The sequence below is a fragment of the Protopterus annectens genome, chromosome 7.part0, assembly GCF_019279795.1.
Source record: "Protopterus annectens isolate FY-2018-M chromosome 7.part0, PAN1.0, whole genome shotgun sequence".
Lineage (NCBI taxonomy): Eukaryota > Metazoa > Chordata > Ceratodontiformes > Protopteridae > Protopterus > Protopterus annectens.
The window spans coordinates 1,461,627,853-1,461,651,980 of NC_056739.1; the positions used below are offsets into that span (position 1 = coordinate 1,461,627,853).

The following is a 24,128-nucleotide window of genomic DNA, read 5'->3' on the forward strand; positions in this document are numbered from 1 at the left end:
CAGGCCTTGGGATACACAGTCAACATCCAAAAGTCAAGACTAGTGCCATCCCAAAGGATAACCTTTTTGGGTGCAGATCTGGACACAATAACTCAGATGGCTTTTCTCACAGAAGAAAAACAAAAACAACTTCCAGATTATTTCATGACTTTGACAAGACAAACTCAGCTTACTGCAAGGAAAGTCCTGCAGGCCCTGGGTTTCATGGCATCCTGCATAATCTTGATCCCACATGCCAGGCTGCATATGGGAAAATTACAATGGTACCTAAGGAATGTATGGTCTCAACACAGTCACAGTCTAGAAACCATGATACCAATCATTCCATGCCTTCAAAAGGAATTCCTGTGGTGGGCTCAGGCCTGCCAGTCCAACAGAGGGTTGCCTTTCACGAAACCAAAACCAAGGCAGACCATCACCACGGATGCCTCAGACCTAGGATGGGGAGCACACATGGAGGACAAATGTATCCAAGGCCTATGGTCTCAAGGACAGTTAAACTTGCACATAAACCAAAAGGAGATGCTGGCAGTGAAGCATGCAATCGAGGCATTCAAACCATTCCTCCAGCAAGGACATCTGCTGATAAGGACGGACAACACAACAGTCATGTGGTACATAAACAGGGAGGCACGCATTCCTACCCTCTATGCCGGATGGCAATGGATCTGTGGAACCTAGGCCTGAACCTCAATATCCAGCTGCAGGCCAGATTTGTACCAGGAAAAGAGAATTCACTAGCAGACAGCTTAAGCAGGACTACCACGGATGCTCACGAATGCGTGCTGCATCCAGACATTTTCAAACTCATAACAAAGAAATGGGGATTGCCAGAGATAGACCTGTTCGCCTCCCCTCTCAACCACCACCTGAAGAAATTCTGCTCAAGGACATACCACCCACAAGCCTGGAGGGTGGACTCTCTCTCTTTCAGCTGGAATGCCCTAATAGTGTATGCATTCCCACCTCTCCCATTGATGTACAAAGTTCTTCTGAAGATCAGGGAAGAACAGCCAAAGGTGATACTAATAGCTCCGGACTGGCCAAGACAACACTGGTATCCGCTACTGAAAAACATGTCTCAGGAGAACTCATGGCCTCTACCCCTATGGCCTCTTCTTCTAACGCAGAACAATTTCAAGACCCTGCATCCAAGCTTGAAAACTCTGCAACTAACTGCCTGGAAAATTGCTTCAAACCAAACCAAGCTGTCTTATCTCAGAGGGTCAAGGACATTATCCTGGAGTCTCGCAGACCTTCCACAAGGAAAACATACTCAGCTAAATGGAAGCGATTCCTCATTTGGAGCACATCAAAGGGCACAGATGTTACAGTGGCAAACCTAGCACACATCCTAGAATACTTAGCAGAATTGTTCCACAATGGCCTGTCTTACTCTTCCATTAAGATTCATGCTTCAGCAATTTCAGCAGAATACAATATGGATCCTCCTCTCTTCTCTCAGACAATTTCTGAGAGGTATCAAAAATGTTAAACCTCCAAGGAGACCCCCTCTACCTGCATGGGATCTCAATTTTGTGCTGGAAAAATTGACACTACCCCCTTTTGAACCAGCAGCATCAGCAGACTTACAGTTTTTATCTTGGAAAACTGCTTTCCTTCTGGCAATCACTTCAGCAAGAAGAGTATCCGAGCTACAGGCATTAATGGCAGTGCAGCCTTTCATTATTTTTCACCAGGATAGAGTGTCTCTGAGAACCAATCCAACTTTCATGCCAAAGGTGGTATCCAGGGTATCCTTGAACCAAGCCATTCATTTGCCTACGTTCTTCTTAACCCGCAGAACAAAGGAGAGAAACTCTTGCACACCTTGGATATACACAGACAGCTACGCTACTATCTGGACAGAACTAAAACTAGCAGAAAAACTGACCAACTTTTTGTAGCCTATGCAACTGCGGTGCAAGGAAAAGCAATTTCCAAGCAGACAATTTCAAAATGGATAGGAAATTGCATTCGCTTTTGCTACTCTTTTCATGGAAAGACAGCTCCTGAACATATCAGGCCTCATTCCACAAGGGCCACAGCCACCACTACAGCTTTCCTTCGAGGGGTGGCTACCAAGGACATTTTAGAAGCTGCTACTTGGAGCTCCGTGCATACATTTGCCAAGCATTATAATCTACCTTTATACTCCAAATCCCGAGCAGGCTTTGCAACTGCAGTTTTACAGGGGATCTTAACTACACCATCCTTATCTTAGTGCCTCTTCCCCCAGTTTGGCTATGGCATTCTACCCATATGTTATGACTGCAGATGCATCCTTGAAGGACATTGTACAGTTTTGTACCTACCATAAATGTAGATGTCCGATAGGTATGCATCTGCAGTCAGGATTACCCACCCTCCTTCCCCTCTGTGGTATTCCTAGGGTGCTTACACCTCTTTCAGCTAGCTGGGGGGATCTGTTATGGTGTATTTGTTTGTTTGTATATATGTATATATATATATATATATATATATATATATATATATATATATATATATATATATATATATATATATTTTTTGCTACTGTTTGGAACATTCAACTTTTATCCAAATTTAGCCTTCCTAGAGGGCACCTGGCATCTGGGGCAAGAAACACTGAGGAAAATGGCGTCGGCTGATGCCTTTATACCCCAGAAGCTGTGACGTCGGGGAAAGTGCGACATCAGCCGAGGCCAGACCCAGACTTTGGAATCCGGCCGACCGAAGGGCTGCCTGAGGCAGGACAACCCATATGTTATGACTGCAGATGCATACCTATCGGACATCTACATTTATGGTAGGTACAAAACTGTACTTTTTTGCATGTACTACATACTGAAAATATTTTAAGTACATATTTAAAAGTTTTAATTAGAATTTTTTTTAAAGTATTGAGGCATTACCTTTTACTGCCGGCAGAGGTTGGAGCTAATATTCTTTTATTATATTTCTGTTTCCATTTTTGATATATGTGTTAGTAAAAATTCCTGCAGTGGCATGCTGCATTGCAATTCTCCCCTTATGTGGTCAAACCACAGCAACCAGAGATAAATCCTGCAATACCCAGAGCCAAACATAAATTATTGCAAAATTTGGTTGTACTCATCAATTCCCTCGCACCCATTTTTGTACATGAGATCATTGGGGTGTTCTGATAACTGTTGCCACATCTCTCAGTTCATTGCCAGTCATTCTTTGGCAGCCATACCTGACAGTCTCGGGTTTTCTGTCACACACTCCATCCATGTCGTAGCTGGAAGTCCTTGTCTGTTCTTGCTTTCTTCCTGTTTCTCCCAAATCTTTTGCACCAAGACATCCTTTGCTTTCCTGCATATTTGGACTAACCGCCATAATATGTTCTCTTTGACAGTCTCTGCAGTTGCGGCTACTTTGGTTTCTGCTCAGATGTCCTAATTTCTTCATCTGTCCCACATCTCAGGCATTTCATCTCCATCATCTCACACTTCATCAGCTACTCTACCTTCACTGCCCACGTTTCTCTGCTTTACAAAAATACTGGTTGCACCACTGATTTGCACACTATATTTTTCAGCTGCTTTCGCATTCTTCTGTCACACCCTGTTCCTGACACACTGTGCTAGTTGTCTGCAACACCTCTGATTCTAGCTTCAACCTCCTCATTCAGACTTAACCACTCATAGGTATATTGTGTAGCCCATCTAATTCTAAAGGGCATGTGTAGTCACTGTATCACGTTATACCCAACAGAGCCAACTCATTAATGAATGCAGTGCCATATTTTGTAGCATTTGAACAAGCTACATGAGGCAGATTGAAAAGGTACACTGATGCCTTAATAGAAAAATCATAATGTTAGAAAGCTTGAACTATTTAGAAAGGCTTCGGGAACTGTGATTATGTTGTCTGTATTGGTTACTTGCAGGTTACCTCTGCCTTGCTGTAAGGTAATGTCTGATTTGATTCTGTTTGGAATTCTTTGCCTGTAATGCATAGCTGGGGAACTAATACCAAACTAAGGAATCTGACAGTAACTTAAAAAATCAATAGCAGAATAAAACATAACAGATATGTTACGTCACCTTCCACAAGAAGTCATTAACTCCCTCCAAAGTAATAGTGTGTGCGTGTGTGTTTTGTGTGCATGCATGTGCTTGCGTATGTGCTTTATATAGACACACACACACACACACACACACACACACACACACACACACACTCACACTAGAAAATACCTGTATGTGATAACGGTACTTGGAATTCTTGAAGACTAACCGGTAAAAGCAAGCAAAATCTAAGGGGTAAATCTACTCAATGCTAGAAGTCTAAACCTCAAAATGTACTCTCTCGAGGCACTCCTTAAAATGGAGAACATCAACATCTGTGCAGTGACACAGACCTGGTTCAATGCTCCAGAGAGCACCCCTGCATTACCAGGCTGTAATTCATACCAGACCTTTTGGCCACCTAACCTGGACCGAAACACTAAAGGGGGAGGCATATCCATATTCATTAAGGATATCCACACCTCCAGGCTAGCTCCTCAGCATAATGCATCCGAGATTATCCAAGTGCAACTAACTCTGGGCAAGAACACAATCCAAATTGTAGCTTCCTACAGATCCCCCACCATGCCCCAGGATTCCCACTCCTCATTTCTTGATACACTGGAAAATATTAGGGTACAACCTGACACCCTAATAATGTGTGATTTTAACTACCCCACCATTAACTGGGAAAACTACTCATGTACCAACTCTTTTGCTTAATGTTTTCTGGAATTTATAAATTCCAACACCTTGGATCAACTTATCCACACCCCCACCAGGGGCAGTAATTTCCTAGACCTGATCATTACCAACATGGGCAACCAGTGTTCCACACCAGAGGTCAATTCCTCGTTGGTCAGATCCGACCGCAAGCTAATTACCCCAGACATCCATATCTCGCCCCCACCCCCCATTAGGGAAATCACCGTAAAAATCTTTCCAAAGCCAACTTCACGCTTCTTAAGACAGAAGTGTCAAACTTCACGACATCCATGCTGATGGACAATAAGAGGTACGACTGCTGAATCCTACACAAATGCACTTTATAAGCACTTACAAAAGTGCATGGATCGTGCAATACCTAACAGAACCAAGATGCTATCCTCCAAAAAAGGAAGCCAATCTGGTGGTCCACTGCCATAAGCAAACTTGACAATAGAAGAAAGAAACTGTTGCAAAAAAGAGTAAAATCCCATGATTGGAGGAACTCCTTGGTCAGCCTCAGTAAAAAGCTGAGATCCCTCATAAAATCCTCCAAAGCTAGTTAAGAAAACAAAATCACCACTGATTCTAAAGACAACCACAAAGCATTCTATAACTGTGTTTAGAATCTCAATGGCAACACTCAGATCTGCTCTGCGTTACAGTACAATGGCACTAAATATACAGAACCAACTGATATTGCCAACATCCTGGCAGATAGGTTCAGTGCTAACTTTGCCCCCCTCTCATCCCCTAAAGGGCCCATTTTTATACTGGACGAATGCAAAGTTCCTGTAATCACGGCTGCACAGGTAAAAACCACACTCTCCAAAACCAAGACCACAGCATCCATGCGACCTGACAACATCCCAGGCTGTGTTTGACACAAACTTTTGTGTGTCCACTGAATGGCGCACAGCAATGGTTATCCTACTCCACAAAGGGGGAGCCACCACGGACCTCGGGAACTACCACCCCGTTAGCCTGACGAGCCTGGTCTGCAAGGCTATTGAATGTATCATTATGGAACTTATAAACAATAACATTGGTAATCACCAAACTCTGGACCCCACCCAGTTCAGGTTTGTAAAAGGAAGATTATGTCTCCTAAACCTGATAGACTTCTTTGAAGTGGTCACGAAAGCCGTAGATGAGGGTAAGGTGGTTCACACAGCCTATGTAGAGCTCGCCAAGGCTTTTGACACAATCCCCCACTCTGGAATTATAGATAAACTCACTAAACTAGGTATAAATCCGTATGTCACAAGATAGGTTGCCAACTGGCTCACTGTCAGAACCCACACTGTGAAACTAGGTATAAATCCGTATGTCACAAGATAGGTTGCCAACTGGCTCACTGTCAGAACCCACACTGTGAAAGTAGCAGACTCCAAATCTGACTTCAGACCAGTGACAAGTGGAGCACCAAAGGGTTCAGTCCTGGGTCCTCTCCTGTTTGGTATCTACTTCTCTGAAGTACAGGCTAACACAGAAGGTCTTTGGCTAATGAAGTTTGCAGATGACTGCAAACTAGGAGCCATAATTGAAACTCCTAATGATGTGGACATCCTACAAAAGGGCCTCACTGAGACAGATGCCTGGTATCAAAGCCAAAAAGTGCATTGTCATACGTTTTGGTAAAAACTCTGTACCCATGATCTACCACATAGGTTGTAGTCTATTTAACACCAAAAGTTTGGTAAGAGACCTTGGGACACAGGTGTACAGTAGTCTGTCCTTTGATAATCACATTGCCACAGTAGTCAGGAAATCCTTCTACGTGGCTCACCTCATCACAAAAGGTTTCTCATCCAGGAAAAGAGGTCATTGTTCCCCTCTACTCATCACTCATTAGACCCATTATATAGTACAACACCCCTTTTGTTATGTACCTCACAAAGAAGATTACCGGCCTCAAACAGATGCTGTACGCAGACTGTCTCAAAAAACTCCAGCTTTACTCCATCGCATATTGTCTACTCAGAGGCGATCTCTGGCTAACATACAAAGCTATGACCTGAGCTGTTGGACATGTTCCACTTAAAGAAATCCCAATCCCTCCGAGCAACACGCTCTAGGGACCTAAACCTTGTCACCACAATAAGCAGAATATGCTGGAGGGATAGATTCCTGTCCCAGAGACTTCCCATACTTTGGAACAAACTACCTATCTATATCAAACCAAGCTTTTCATTAGCACTCTTCAAGAAAAATCTTGATGACTGGATGGGAGATGGGAAATTCACCCCGGGGATCACGTCTGTGGCTCTGCTCGACAGGGGCACAGGAAAATAATTTTCTTGGATGGCAAAAGCCAGGGTACCTTTTTGGCTAGGTTTATATAGGCCCTAGGGCCAATAGCCTAGTACCTACCTATGAACCTATTTGTAAGGTTAATAGTCATAGCTAGGAACATTGTAATTGGAACTGCAGTCTTATGTTGAGGACTCTGAAAGCAGCAACTCCATCTTTTCTGCATTAAGTTATGGTGGAAATTGACGAGTCAGAATAGTCAGCTTCTGTTTTTTTTTTTTTTTTTTTTTAGCAGTGATCACATAAACTGTGTGAACTGATGATATAAATACAAAAGAAAATAAAAATAAAAATGCCACCACAGTGGTGTGACCACAATCAGTAAACTGGAAAAACATTAATAGTAAATATCACCAAGCGCTTTCACCCTGTAACCTCAGGCCTTTGTCAGAGTCTGATTTACTGATTGTGGTTGCATCACTGTGGTGGCGTTTTTGTTTATTTTCTTTTGCATTTATGTTATAGTTTTCACTCTTTTGGGCGTATTTTCTTTTATGGACTGATATTATACTGCATGGGCTGTGGAAGACATCCGTTTGTTTACATATTAAGAGCTAAAGAAAATCGGACCAGCATGTATATTTTTTTAGCTTATAAATCAAGGACTTGCACTGCTTTGCAAAGTTTATGAAGCTGGATTGCTAGCTTATAAAATTTTGTTATGATTTTGGAGGCAGATGAGCTCATAGATCATTCAGGGCTCTTTCCATTTGAAGAGCTACTGCTTCTTTGGCTGTCTTTTGGAGTTTTGTTGTTTTCACTGAAGCCGCCATTTTGCCAACAGTCTACACCTTAAATCGCCATTGTAATTTGGACAACATTTTAAAGCTTGCAGGTTTGCTGTAAAAATCGGGCGGGGAGGTCAGCTTGGGCCTCCATCCAGGATTTCGATTCGTAACTTAGCTTTCTGTATTTTGTTTTACAGTTGTCTGAGACTCCAACCATAACAGCAGACAATTGGATCCTCTTATGCTTCACATCCTAGATAGCTTGCCTACATACCTTCATGTTATCTCTTCCCTTTACTGTTCTTAACTGTTTTATGCTGTTCTGTCATGGAGCCCTTTCAACTTGTGGATCTTCTATGTCATTTTAAATGATGACTAAAATTTTGTACAGCCAGTAGCAGAATGAGTTAGTTTGTGATTATTACAAAAAGTATAGAACGAAAAGTTCCGCAACCACGGCTTAAAACAACTTCACTTTATTTGCAGCAAAAAACAACACAGTAAGTGCTTTCAAACTCACAGTTCTTCTTCAGACTGAAATAAACAGGCTTTTGCTCAGAAATTTAAAATGCACATTAACCAATCCACAGCCATTGTAAATTATCTATACAAATCCCTAGATCTAAGAACCGGTTTTAAAGAAACCTTGTTATTTATACCAGGCTTCCTGTCAGAGAGAAACTTGCAAATCTAATGTAGTTCCCTTTCTTCTGTAAAATTCACCAAGTCATCACCTCTGGGACACTTGTAAACTGTCTCAATGACTTTAAACATAAAAAAATGTGATGAACCTAACTCATATGCAAGTTTAGCAAGAGCATTAGTTAAATCAGCTCATCTCATGGGTCTCCAGATCCACTAGGGCGAGAGCGGTTTGGAGAATAGGCTACCTTTGTCAACTCAAAGTCATAGGTTTCTCCTCATCCTTCTCCTGCAAGGGCATACACCCATGCACTTACTAATTTGGGCTGCCACCATGCGATGGATTGCTGAGCTGAATGCACTGAGATTTGTGGCTTTTTGCATCCTGTTCTGCCTCACTACCCATCCCCCCCAGGATGGGCATACTCCTTCTCCACTGGCATTGCTGTCAAGTAACTGACCCACTATTCCAGCCTAAATGGCTAGGATTATAGTCAAGGTTTCATCCCTGTACACCACGGTTGAATACTTGGTGCATTCTAGACTTTGCCTGTTTTTGTTCTTTCGTATACACATGCCCATTACATTTATTATCCGCTATTAGCCCTGCCACCTCCTACTCTTAATCATTTTGTCATATTTCTTTTAGCCTTTCATTTTTATTACTACTGGAACTATGCAGTTATTTTAGATATGACCTTACTACTGTCTCAGCATCTCCATATTCTGCTTCATGGCAGTGCTTTTCAGCATTTTATGGGCCATGCATACAGACATTTCACATTGAGTAGTAGGATTCAACTTAGGAGTGACAACTCCACAAAATCTTTTTAAACTTCTCTACTACCTATAGTCATCTCACCAACACAGTCTATTTTTGGTGGGTTCTAGATTTCCTCATAACTTTGTAATCTTTCAAGAATATATGTGGTGTAATGTACAAGGAAAGTTTCAGCAAATAAGACACAATATAAAAATCTGCATCATCTTGGACTTTTCCTTGCATTACATCTCATCTGTCTCTTCACACTGCCAGCCAATGTTGACCTCTCTGTAATCGCTTTTTTGTGACTCTTGGCTACTGTACCAGTTTTTTTATCCTCTGCATATAAGCTTATTTTATGATACCTGACACATACATACTTAAGACGTGCCCCATCACTGATCCTTGTGGTATTCCATTTCTTAAAGGCTTTCCTATCGACACTTTTCATCCAACAATAACCTGCTGCTTCTGATTAGATCACTGACTTGCAGTCTGCTCCCTGCTATTTTAAAACTCAGTCCTAGTCCTTTTAGTTTGCCTTTCAGGATTTGTATGACCTCAGTGTCAGAAAATTTATGTATGAGCGATCGAAGCACACTCCTTTGACTCTGATTTCTGAAAAATGAATTATCAGAAATGTTGGGACAAAGCCCCTGAAAAGACACACACAACTTTTTTGTTGACCATCCCCCTGCAGGAGGCTACACCCACCACACCCACTAAGTTGTATATACCAACTCCACAGTGGAGATAAGTGACAAAAATCCCTGAAAAGTGCTCCATGAGATCACACAGTGCAACACATTGTGGTGAACCTCACTGTAGTAGTAAATTTTCAAACTAAAGCGAGTGGCTTTATAGGTTCATAGGTTCATAGATTAGTGCTGGGAGGGTTGGGAGGGTGGCCTAATGGTTAAGGTATATGCCTTACAAACACAAGGTGCAGGGTTTGAGTCTCACAAGAGATAATTGGCTAGGCTTAAAATGGTTCACAAGGGCAGTTAGCTTAGTACTAATCTATGAACCTATAAAGCCACTCATCCACTAGTGCTGTGATGGCCTGGAACTTATGCCTGAGAGAAACAAAATTCCATACATGCCATACCCACCATGTTGCAATTGTCCACCTCACTGGTAACCCAGTTGTGGTACTGAATCATCTTGGAATGGTAGGACATCTGCTGTATGAAGCTTTATTATTTATCAGTGACCACATAATTACTGTTCAGGAGCTCCAACAAGCTTTGTATAGAATTTCTTTAAAGATCTTAATATGCATTCTACCAGTGACCAGAGATTTGGTTTTCAGGTCCTCCATCAGCCTTTTGTGTAAAGTTTTTCCATGCTCTTTCCTAGAATGGAAGTGAAACTAACATCCTTCTTACATCCACCTTTGTGGAGCGGAACCGTTGTTTGTTACCATCCTGTTCTAACAGTACAGAATTTATGAATAGGTTCATAGGATGTCACGAAGGTAATGACCACTAGGGCCCTTACAAGCCTAACTGCACACCCTAAACCCATTTGGATCCAGAGTATCATGGGCTTCTGTATGGGGGAGGGGATATGTTAGTATGGAGGTACTAAGGGGTTTGTGAGAGAGGGTGTTAAGATAATAGTTAGATAAGATAAGTTAAGAGCTAAACCCAAACATAAAACTACTGTTCAATCTCAGCCTTACTACAGGATATGTGCCCAAAAAGTGGCATACAGCAACAGTGGTCCCGCTCCATAAAGGTGGTGCCTCAACGAATCCTGGAAACTATCGCCCCATAAACCTGACTAGCTTGGTCTGCAAAGCTATGGAAAGGATCATCATGGACCTCATAAATAAAGATATTGGGGACCTACAGACACTGGATCCTACCCAGTTCGGCTTTAAGGGCAGATCTTGCCTCTTAAACCTGGTTGATTTCTTTGAAACAGTCACCAAGGCCATTGATGAGGGGAAGGTAGTCCACACAGCCTACCTGGACCTCGCAAAAGCCTTCGATACAATACCCCACTCGGGCATTATAGATAAGCTCACCAGCTTAAATATAAACCCCTATGTCACTAGATGGATTGCAAACTGGCTCAAGGACAGAACCCACATGGTTAGAATTGCTGGAGCCATGTCCAACTCCAAACCAGTTACAAGTGGTGTCCCACAAGGCTCAGTCCTGGGACCTCTCTTGTTCGGTATATATTTCTCGGAGGTACAGGCCAACACGGAAGGACTGTGGCTGACCAAGTTCGCAGATGACTGCAAACTGGGCACCATAATAGACTCTCCAGCCGACACAAGCATCCTCCAAAAGGGCCTCATAGAAAGAGACAACTGGTGCCAGAGCCATGGCCTCAAGCTAAATGCCAAAAAGTGTATAGTCATCCCCTTTGGCAAATCAAAGTGCCCACAAATTACCACATAGGTGGTAATCCATTAAGTACAGAAGAAGTAATTAGGGACCTGGGGACCCAAGTTGATAGCAATCTCTCATTTGACAACCACGTGGCCAAAGTGGTTAGAAAAACATTTTATATAGCCCAACTAATCATGAAGGGATTCACATCTAGATCAGGGAGGTCATCGTGCCTCTTTACTCATCCCTCATCAGGCCCATAATTGAGTATAATGCCCCTTTTGGGATGTACCTTACCAGACACCTGCAGCAACTGGAAAGACCCCAAAAGTACCTCACCAAGAGGATCAAAGGGCTCAAACAGATGCCATATGCTGCCCAGTTAAAGAAACTCCAGCTCTACTCAGTGGCATACCGCCTGTTCAGAGGCGATCTGTGCCTGACGTATAAAGCCATGTCCAACCCGGAATTAATGGACATGCTGTACCTCAGAAAATCCAAATCCCATCGAGCTACGCTCGAGACTTGAACCTCAGCACTGAAATAAATAGGACATGCTGGAGGGACAGATTCATAACCCAGAGGCTCCCTTCACTCTGGAATAAAATCCCAGTCCATGTTAGGCAGAGTCCCTCATTGACTCTCTTCAAGAGGAATCTTGATGAGTAGATGGGAGATCGTAGGTTTACCCCGGGTATCACTTCTGTGTCACTGTTAGACAGAGGCACAGTATACTAACCTCGTAAAAGGGCATAGCAAAATAAATTTAAAATGGGTGGCGAAAGCCAAACACATTCTGGCTAGGCTTATAAATGCCCTAGGGCAGATAGCCTAGTATGAACCTATGAACCTATAATGCTTTTCTTATTGATGGCCTCTGTCCTTAAGGGACATGGAAGCCAGAATGTGGGCAAAATGTATGATTTCCTATCCATTTGTTAAAGCTTTGTTTAAATAGGGTCAGGGATGAAATCTATTTTACATGGATGGGGAGCCTTTTCTGTAATGTGGATGTCCTTTGGGACATGCATCTTTCTGCAGAGCACGTTCTGTTTGTGTAACAAGCAAAGTTTATATCCCTGGATCTGGTGTTTCTGCTGCTGCTTGTTTTGCACATGTACAACAGATCCATCAGGGCTGGGTCTGAGGAAGCCCTGTAATTCGGGCAAAGATCCCCTCTCTGCAGACTGTAGGAGACTGACTAGAGAGACAGAACTTGACAATCAGTGTAGTAGAGGGTATTCATGCTCCAAGTTTTCCTGGTGAGAAACCTTTGTGGGCATTCCATTTGTTGCAAGTGTCTGGTTAGCTACATGCCAAAGGGGACATTGTACTCAAATGATATGTCTGAAAATGGCTGAGTTGAGTGGTACTATAACTTCTTTAGACCCGGATAACTTACCTTTACCTATAAGTGGGCAACATAGAATGATTTTCTTACAGTCTCAATTGTGTGTTGATCAAAGGTCAGATTGGTGTCAACATACGTTTCCAGATCCCTTATTACTAGGTCAACACTTGGGGGTGTTTTTAGCAAAGGAGTAATTAACTGTACCCAGCTCCATCCCACCCACTTTCAGTTTTGCATTCCATTCCATTCCCCTATCCTTTGCTGATGTTTTTGCTCAGAGTCCGTCTCTACCAGAATGTGTGCGTGCAGCAACTTTGCTGATCTGTCCATTCCGACCTGTTTGCTACTGTAATCCATCAGTATGAACAGCAGTGGACTCAGAGATGAGTTTTGGCGTGCACCACTCCCACTGGGAACCCCTCTGTGAGACTGAACATTGTTTGTACTTGAATCATTGGGTCCTTCTACATAGCTTGCACTTATTCTATCAGTGTTTCTGGGACTTCAAACCACCACAGGACTGCCCAAATCAATTTTCTTGGGACCTTGTCGTATGCTTTCTCCAAGTCGAGGAATACCCAGTTGAACACTTTCCTCATGTCTAGCTTTTTCTCAACTATCTGTCTCACTGCAAACATCGGGTTGGTTGTGCTGCATCCTGATCAGAATCTGAACTGCTCATCCTCTGATCTTACTTTCCACTATTCTGCATATTCATTTATCAATCATTCTCTACAGAACTTGCATGCAATGTGAGAGGATTTTCGTATCTCTGTACTGAGTTTTGAATGTCCCCTTTGATCTTCAAAACTTGCACTAATATGCTTATTATGAGGTCATCTGGGATCCACCTTTCTCTTCACCCTGCTATAAGCATCCTCAGGAGCCATTTCTCCCCTATCTCACCCAGAGCTCTCTCGTATCTGGTGTGACTTCATATGAGCTTGCTGCTTTCCTGACTTCATTTTCCTTAGTGCTGTTTTTACTTCTGTAGTGGGCTCCTCTTCTTAACTCATCATAGGCTGTGTCTGGGGCAGTGCAGGTTCATTGTTTTTTCATTTAGAAGCTGCTAGAAGTACTTCTACCATCTGCCTTTGATGTCCTGTGGACTGGTGAACAGGTTGTTCCCGTATGAAGGGTTTCTGACTATCTTTTTATCTTGCAACATAACGTTTCTCTGTGCCATCTACTGTGACTCACTTTCTAGAAGTTGGTAGAGTGTCTCTGATGCCGCCTTCTTTGCTGTTGTAGCTCCTATCTTAGCTTCTTTGTTAGCCAACCAATATTTCCTCCCAGCCTGGTCTACCTTTTCTATCGTCCACTTTTTCCCTGCACTCCTCCTTTCTTTTGATGATTTTCTGGAGTTCTGCATTCCACCACAAACTTTCCTTGTATCCCTTATTTCCATACCTGGCTCAGATACATATCTGTTTTATAATCCTCATACATGCTGTTTTGAAGCTCTGCCATTCTTCTTCAACTCCGTCTATTTCATCCTGTTCTTGAGGTGTCGGAGCCCTGAGTAGTTCTTCCAACTGTTGTGCTTTCTTTCCAGTCAACCTCCAGGTCTTCAGCCTGGTCTCTGTTGATCTTAGAGCCTTCTGTGATCACTGCTTACGATTGTGGCAACCAGTGGTTTCTGCTGTGGGCTAACTGTTTCACTGGAGGGGTGGCTTTGTAATTGATGATTCTACCATCAGTGCCCTTTCCTTGCCAGGAGGAAGTCTACCATTAGTTACACGTTGGCCACTCTTGTATGTGATCTTGTGACTGTCCGTCTTTCTGAGACGTGTTGGCTACTATCAAGCCATTTGCCAGACACAAGTCTAGAATGGCCTCTCCTTCTTTATTCCGGTTGCCGCAACCATGTGGAACAAGACAGTCCTCATATCCTATTCTGTCTGTCCCAATATGTGCTTTCAGATTACCATTACTGACACCAATTCATGTTGTCCTTTATCTAGTAGGATCTACAACTACTGTCTGAATGCACTCTTTCTTCACTGTCACACTCCAGCTGTGGGGCATGGCTGAGATCATGAATATTGCTCCAATTGCCATGTCTGTCACTGCTTCTGATGACATCTCTCACTGTTTTTTGAAGCTTCTCCCTCACTGTAATTCCCATACCATTTCTAGCCTATCCTCCTGTGTAGCAGACTCTGGATCCAAGCCAAGTGGGCTTGCTGTACTGCCCTTTCATCTTGTCTCCTGGATACATAAGACGCCCAGCCTCCTTACCATCATGCCCTCCACTTCCAAGCTGTGTCCTTGTCTGGTCAGAGAACCTACACTGAGTGTAGCAATTCTTAGCTCATGTTTGGCAAGTTCATTGTTTGTTTTACGTCCAGGTTTTGCTGAACTGAGCTATTCCAGGTAACCCAGGCTGGGCAGCTGGACACCAGCCAACTAGTAGCTTATTGACGCAGGGCTGCTGGGTTTTATGACAGGCAGACACTAACCAATAGGATCACATACACCCCTCCCATCATTAGCATGGGTTGGGTCCTCAGCTCACTTATCATTGGCAAATATCCATGTCCATTTGGAGACATTAGTCAACACGAGTGAATCTTCTAGAGACTTATTTTACACCATTGAGTGGCTGACCCTGCCACAGCGTGAAGTCTGTGATTTCCTAACTTGAGGATACTATGCACCACAGTAGATGCCCAAAGTGGTTGGTCTGTACAACTCTTCCCCCTGTAAGGCACGATGTAGAGTCTTTGCTGCTGCCCACAGCTCCATTCTTTGGTAAGTTTGAGATTAAAACACACGGCATATTTTTTCGGATGTGGTAAAAATTTCAGAGACACAGGGAGAGCTTGCAAACTCTGCAGGTATTGGCTGGAGGTCAGGATTGAACTTTGTACCTTGTGCATGGGAAGTAAAAACCTTAACTATTATGGTAGCTGGTTTTTGATTAAAACAACAAACAAGCAAATATCTAGGACCTTGGCTAATTTGTCCTTCTGTAAAAGGTGATCTGGAAACAAACAGAATTAGAAAAAAAAAGAGAAATGATGATTTTTGCCACAAAAATATAAAAATGTACATGGTCTCCGAGTTGGAAATTCCTGTCATTGGTTCAGCAGATACTGCTGCCATTTATTTAACATTCTGGAAGTTAGCTCATGTAGACATTATGCCTCATTTCTTCAAAATCCCTATAATTTTTGCTGGTTCTTTCCTAGTCGCTGTTTCTCCTGTTTTTGGTTTTCCCTCATTCGTACCCGTGTGTCTTTCTGCTAAGTTCTCTTGAGTCTTTGATTCCTTTTCATCTCTCCAAAAATATCCAGTTACTTGACTTCCTGTTAACATTCTCACACCCACCCCTTCTTTTTTGCCTTAAAGACTGAGGCGTAGTACTGATCCAGCATCTCCACTTATTATTCTACTCCCACTCTCATACGTCTCTGGCTGCTGTCTACTCTTGCCTCATTGTCTTGGCCTCTGAACCCAGCTCTGCTTTGTCCTGAACTCGTCCAAACCAAATCCTACCAGGAGATATAAGAACCCCTACAATCTCCAGTGGCCTCTTCTATTTGACTCTTTCACACTGCACCTACCTCCAAGGAAGGAAGAAAAACCCAGCTCTGCTTTGTGATAGACTGGTCCAAACCAAATCCTACCAGGAGATATGGAACCCTACAATCTCCAGTGGCCTCACTTCTGGCTGACTCTTTCTGCACTACTACCTCCAAGGAAGGAAGAAAAACCCAGCTCTGCTTTGTCCTGAACTCGTCCAAACCAAATCCTACCAGGAGATATAAGAACCCCTACAATCTCCAGTGGCCTCTTCTATTTGACTCTTTCACACTGCACCCCTACCTCCAAGGAAGGAAGAAAAACCCAGCTCTGCTTTGTCCTGAACAAATCAGTCCAAACCAAATCCTACCAGGAGATATAGAAACCCCTACAATCTCCAGTGGCCTCTTCTATTTGACTCTTTCACCTGCCTACCTACCTCCAAGGAAGGAAGAAAGTATGTTATGGACTCAGTTACAAGTGCATAATTGACCCCTATCTACTATTTTTATCAGGGCCCTTTGGTTAGTTACTAGCTTGAGTACACAGCAGCCTTACCTTTGCCCTCAACCTGCCCTATAGCCAACACTCCTTGTTAATTACACTAACTTTACTTCTTACCTTGCATCTCACCATCTATACTTCTTTTTTCTTAACAGCTCTCTCACTCACTTTCCTACACTTACCAAGATCTTGCCCACTTTAGGTGGCACCCTTATCCCCTACTCCTTCTTTGCCCCTCTACTCTGTCCTACCTCTGTATATGTAATATATTTCCTCCACTTTCTATCTTCATCCCTTCCCTTCCAATTTTTCCCCCTTTCTGCCCACGTTTTTCTAACAGTACAGAATTTATGAATAGGTTCATAGGATGTCACGAAGGTAATGACCCCTAGGGCCCTTACAAGCCTAACTGCACACCCTAAACCCATTTGGATCCAGAGTATCACGGGCTTCTGTATGGGGGAGGGGATATGTTAGTATGGAGGTACTAAGGGGTTTGTGAGAGAGGGTGTTAAGATAATAGTTAGATAAGATAAGTTAAGAGCTAAACCCAAACATAAAACTACTGTTCAATCTCAGCCTTACTACAGGATATGTGCCCAAAAAGTGGCGTACAGCAACAGTGATCCCTCTCCATAAAGGTGGTGCCTCAACGAATCCTGGAAACTATCGCCCCATAAACCTGACTAGCTTGGTCTGCAAAGCTATGGAAAGGATCATCATGGACCTCATAAATAAAGATATTGGGGACCTACAGACACTGGATCCTACCCAGTTCGGCTTTAAGGGCAGATCCTGCCTCTTAAACCTGGTTGATTTCTTTGAAACAGTCACCAAGGCCATTGATGAGGGGAAGGTGGCCCACGCAGCCTACCTGGACCTCGCAAAAGCCTTCGATACAATACCCCACTCGGGCATTATAGATAAGCTCACCAGCTTAAATATAAACCCCTATGTCACTAGATGGATTGCAAACTGGCTCAAGGACAGAACCCACATGGTTAGAATTGCTGGAGCCATGTCCAACTCCAAACCAGTTACAAGTGGTGTCCCACAAGGCTCAGTCCTGGGACCTCTCTTGTTCGGTATATATTTCTCGGAGGTACAGGCCAACACGGAAGGACTGTGGCTGACCAAGTTCGCAGATGACTGCAAACTGGGCGCCATAATAGACTCTCCAGCCGACACAAGCATCCTCCAAAAGGGCCTCATAGAAAGAGACAACTGGTGCCAGAGCCATGGCCTCAAGCTAAATGCCAAAAATGTATAGTCATCCCTTTGGCAAAAACAAAGTGCCCACAAATTTCCACATGGTGGTAATCCATTAAGTACAGAAGAAGTAATTAGGGACCTGGGGACCCAAGTTGATAGCAATCTCTCATTTGACAACCACGTGGCCAAAGTGGTTAGAAAAACATTTTATATAGCCCAACTAATCATGAAGGGATTCACATCTAGATCAGGAGGTCATCGTGCCTCTTTACTCATCCCTCATCAGGCCCATAATTGAGTATAATGCCCTTTGGGATGTACCTTACCAGACACCTGCAGCAACTGGAAAGACCCCAAAAGTACCTCACCAAGAGGATCAAAGGGCTCAAACAGATGCCATATGCTGCCCAGTTAAAGAAACTCCAGCTCTACACAGTGGCATACAGCCTGATCAGAAGCGATTTGTGCCTGACGTATAAAGCCATGTCCAACCCGGAATTAATGGACATGCTGTACTCAGAAAATCCAAATCCCATCGAGCTACGCTCGAGACTTGAACCTCAGCACTGAAATAAATAGGACATGCTGGAGGGACAGATTCATAACCCAGAGGCTCCCTTCACTCTGGAATAAAATCCCAGTCCATGTTAGGCAGAGTCCCTCATTGACTCTCTTCAAGAGGAATCTTGATGAGTAGATGGGAGATCGTAGGTTTACCCCGGGTATCACTTCTGTGTCACTGTTAGACAGAGGCACAGTATACTAACCTCGAAAAAGGGCATAGCAAAATAAATTTAAAATGGGTGGCGAAAGCCAAACACATTCTGGCTAGGCTTATAAATGCCCTAGGGCAGATAGCCTAGTATGAACCTATGAACCTATAATGCTTTTCTTATTGATGGCCTCTGTCCTTAAGGGACATGGAAGCTAGAATGTGGGCAAAATGTATGATTTCCCATCCATTTGTTAAAGCTTTGTTTAAATAGGGTCAGGGATGAAATCTATTTTACATGGATGGGGAGCCTCTTCTATAATGTGGATGTCCTTTGGGACATGTATCTTTCTGCAGAGCACGTTCTGTTTGTGTAACTAGCAAAGTTTATATCCCTGGATCTGGTGTTTCTGCTGCTGCTTGTTTTGCACATGTACAACAGATCCATCAGGGCTGGGTCTGAGGAAGCCCTGTAATTTGGGCAAAGATCCCCTCTCTGCAGACTGTAGGAGACTGACTAGAGAGACAGAACTTGACAATCAGTGTAGTAGAGGGTATTCATGCTCCAAGTTTTCCTGGTGAGAAACCTTTGTGGGCATTCCATTTGTTGCAAGTGTCTGGTTAGCTACATGCCAAAGGGGACATTGTACTCAAATGATATGTCTGAAAATGGCTGAGTTGAGTGGTACTATAACTTCTTTAGACCCGGATAACTTACCTTTACCTACAAGTGGGCAACATAGAATGATTTTCTTACAGTCTCAATTGTGTGTTGATCAAAGGTCAGATTGGTGTCAACATCGTTTCCAGATCCCTTATTACTAGGTCAACACTTGGGGGTGTTTTTAGCAAAGGAGTAATTAACTGTACCCAGCTCCATCCCACCCACTTTCAGTTTTGCATTCCATTCCATTCCCCTATCCTTTGCTGATGTTTTTGCTCAGAGTCCGTCTCTACCAGAATGTGTGCGTGCAGCAACTTTGCTGATCTGTCCATTCCGACCTGTTTGCTACTGTAATCCATCAGTATGAACAGCAGTGGACTCAGAGATGAGTTCTGGCACACACCACTCCCACTGGGAACCCCTCTGTGAGACTGAACATTGTTTGTACTTGAATCATTGGGTCCTTCTACATAGCTTGCACTTATTCTATCAGTGTTTCTGGGACTTCAAACCACCACGGGACTCCCCAAATCAATTTTCTTGGGACCTTGTCGTATACTTTCTCCAAGTCAAGGAATACCCAGTTGAACACTTTCCTCATGTCTAGCTTTTTCTCAACTATCTGTCTCACTGCAAGCATCGGGTTGGTTGTGCTGCACCCTGATCAGAATCTGAACTGCTCATCCTCTGATCTTACTTTCCACTGTTCTGCATATTCATTTATCAATCATTCTCTACATAACTAGCATGCAATGTGATAGGATTTTCGTATCTCTGTACTGAGTTTTGAATGTCCCCTTTGATCTTCAAAACTTGCACTAATATGCTTATTCTGAGGTCATCTGGGATCCACCTTTCTCTTCACCCTGCTATAAGCATCCTCAGGAGCCATTTCTCCCCTATCTCACCCAGAGCTCTCTCGTATCTGGTGTGACTTCATATGAGCTTGCTGCTTTCCTGACTTCATTTTCCTTAGTGCTGTTTTTACTTCTGTAGTGGGCTCCTCTTCTTAACTCATCATAGGCTGTGTCTGGGGCAGTGCAGGTTCATTGTTTTTTTTTTTCATTTAGAAGCTGCTAGAAGTACTTCTACCATCTGCCTTTGATGTCCTGTGGACTGGTGAACAGGTTGTTCCCGTATGAAGGGTTTCTGACTATCTTTTTATCTTGCAACATAACGTTTCTCTGTGCCATCTACTGTGACTCACTTTCTAGAAGTTGGTAGAGTGTCTCTGATGCCGCCTTCTTTGCTGTTGTAACTCCTATCTTAGCTTCTTTGTTAGCCAACCAATATTTCCTCCCAGCCTGGTCTACCTTTTCTATCGTCCACTTTTTCCCTGCACTCCTCCTTTCTTTTGATGATTTTCTGGAGTTCCGCATTCCACCACAAACTTTCCTTGTATCCCTTATTTCCATACCTGGCTCAGATACATATCTGTTTTATAATCCTCATACATGCTGTTTTGAAGCTCTGCCATTCTTCTTCAACTCCGTCTATTTCATCCTGTTCTTGAGGTGTCGGAGCCCTGAGTAGTTCTTCCAACTGTTGTGCTTTCTTTCCAGTCAACCTCCAGGTCTTCAGCCTGGTCTCTGTTGATCTTAGAGCCTTCTGTGATCACTGCTTACGATTGTGGCAACCAGTGGTTTCTGCTGTGGGCTAACTGTTTCACTGGAGGGGTGGCTTTGTAATTGATGATTCTACCATCAGTGCCCTTTCCTTGCCAGGAGGAAGTCTACCATTAGTTACACGTTGGCCACTCTTGTATGTGATCTTGTGACTGCCTGTCTTTCTGAGACGTGTTGGCTACTATCAAGCCATTTGCCAGACACAAGTCTAGAATGGCCTGTCCTTCTTTATTCTGGTTGCCGCAACCATGTGGAACAAGACAGTCCTCATATCCTATTCTGTCTGTCCCAATATGTGCTTTCAGATTACCATTACTGACACCAATTCATGTTGTCCTTTATCTAGTAGGATCTACAACTACTGTCTGAATGCACTCTTTCTTCACTGTCACACTCCAGCTGTGGGGCATGGCTGAGATCATGAATATTGCTCCAGTTGCCATGTCTGTCACTACTTCTGATGACATCTCTCACTGTTTTTTGAAGCTTCTCCCTCACTGTAATTCCCACACCATTTCTAGCCTATCCTCCTGAGTAGCGGACTCTGGATCTAAGCCAAGTGGGTTTGCTGTACTGCCCTTTCATCTTGTCTCCTGGATACATAAGACGCCCAGCCTCCTTACCATCATGCCCTCCACTTCCAAGCTGTGTCCTTGTCTGGTCAGTGAACCTACACTGAGTGTAGCAATTCTTAGCTCATGTTTGGCAAGTTCATTGTTTGTTTTACGTCCAGGTTTTGCTGAACTGAGCTATTCCAGGTAACCCAGGCTGGGCAGCTGGACACCAGCCAACTAGTAGCTTATTGACGCAGGGCTGCTGGGTTTTATGACAGGCAGACACTAACCAATAGGATCACATACACCCCTCCCATCATTAGCATGGGTTGGGTCCTCAGCTCACTTATCATTGGCAAATATCCATGTCCATTTGGAGACATTAGTCAACACGAGTGAATCTTCTAGAGACTTATTTTACACCATTGAGTGGCTGACCCTGCCACAGCGTGAAGTCTGTGATTTCCTAACTTGAGGATACTATGCACCACAGTAGATGCCCAAAGTGGTTGGTCTGTACAACTCTTCCCCCTGTAAGGCACCATGTAGAGTTTTTGCTGCTGCCCACAGCTCCATTCTTTGGTAAGTTTGAGATTAAAACACACGGCATATTTTTTCGGATGTGGTAAAAATTTCAGAGACACAGGGAGAGCATGCAAACTCTGCAGGTATTGGCTGGAGGTCAGGATTGAACTTTGTACCTTGTGCATGGGAAGTAAAAACCTTAACTATTATGGTAGCTGGTTTTTGATTAAAACAACAAACAAGCAAATATCTAGGACCTTGGCTAATTTGTCCTTCTGTAAAAGGTGATCTGGAAACAAACAAAATTAGAAAAAAAAAAGAGAAATGATGATTTTGACCACAAAAATATAAAAATGTACATGGTCTCCGAGTTGGAAATTCCTGTCATTGTTTCAGCAGATACTGCTGCCATTTATTTAACATCCTGGAAGTTAGCTCATGTAGACATTATGCCTCATTTCTTCAAAATCCCTATAATTTTTGCTGGTTCTTTCCTAGTCGCTGTTTCTCCTGTTTTTGGTTTTCCCTCATTCGTACCCGTGTGTCTTTCTGCTAAGTTCTCGTGAGTCTTTGATTCCTTTTCATCTCTCCAAAAATATCCAGTTACTTGACTACCTGTTAACATTCTGACACCCACCCCTTCTTTTTTGCCTTAAAGACTAAGGCGTAGTACTGATCCAGCATCTCCACTTATTATTCTGTACCCCATGGCTTGGTATGTGTAGTCTTTGACAACTAAATATTCTGCAAAATGAAAGAAGACAAAAATGTGATCACTAGGACTGTGGATAGTTAATTTGTGACATGTATTTTCTTCACTATAGTATCTGACTAATATATTATGTAAGTTTTAATTTTCATTTTGTTTGGTGTTAGGTTGCTGCTGCACCCTGGTGGCTACCTGTGAAAGAAACTAGCTGGAGACATCCTGAGGGGCCAGATTCTAACATAGCAGATAGGTGAGCCTTCACTTTTTTTCTTGTATAAAGTCTGTTTTTAAACTTAAGCATATGTAAAAGGCTGCGTCACTCTGTAAAAAGTTATATTTCAAGTATTCTGAAAATGTGCATATGTTGAGCTTCTTTTACAGTGGTTATTCCTATTATTTAGGACTTTATCACCTCTGAATTTATTGCAGTTATATGCAAGTGTTCTATTGAGAAATATAGATCTGATGTTTGATAGCAAATAAAAACTGTCGAATTGTTGTTTGCTGTTTTTTTTCTATAACTACAGCTGGATGGTAACTTTTGTAGTCTTTTATTTCTATCTTTTTTTTTCCTTTCCTGTTATAATTCACACATCTCTACCTACTGTATTACTGACTTCACTGAAATTTCATCTTTACTGTCTGCTGTAAGGAAGCTTAGAATTCCATATTTTGTTTAATTTTTAAAAGTTCTACTGAAGATGCTGTTTATGTATCATAGTATATTAATTTGTTCATTAGCTTCATGTCTTACAAGCATATTTGTTGTTTCTTACTTTGCTTACCTCTGAGTTATTGAAGTCATCATTTTGTACCTCCCACCTTATTTTCGTAATTGAGTGTTTTAATTTCCTTTGCCCTTTTTAGCTGTTTGAAAATCCCTGCAACATTTTTTTCTGCTTTTTCAGTACTACCTACATTGGCCTTTTTTGTTTAAAACTGGGTCATGGAAACAGTTTCCAGGTAGGATTTTACTAACAGAATTAACAGGGAAATCACTAGTTCCCATGCTGGGGTTACAGAACTCTTACTTGTGCACCTGGCACTTTACTCTTTTGCCTTCTGTTCTGCCTTACCACACTGGCCAGCTTAGGCAGTCAGAAATTGCTAACTACTTGTTAATACTGTGCCACTAGTTTGGTGCATTTTTTTAACGTGTGGTTGTTTTATACTAGCCTCTGCCTTACCTGCTTTTATTCTTTCAACTTCCCTTTGCTGGCTGGCAGGATACC

General features: G+C 42.8%; 1 protein-coding gene across 1 annotated transcript in view; it reads left to right on the forward strand.

Moving 5' to 3' along the window:
• The window catches only part of SUMF1 (sulfatase modifying factor 1), a 1,255,299-nt gene that overhangs the window by 314,683 nt on the left and 916,488 nt on the right, over positions 1-24,128 (forward strand). Inside the window, exon 4 of the mRNA XM_044076406.1 lies at positions 23,064-23,146. Coding sequence (XP_043932341.1) covers positions 23,064-23,146 — 83 coding nt within the window. The remainder of the gene's footprint in view (positions 1-23,063; positions 23,147-24,128) is intronic.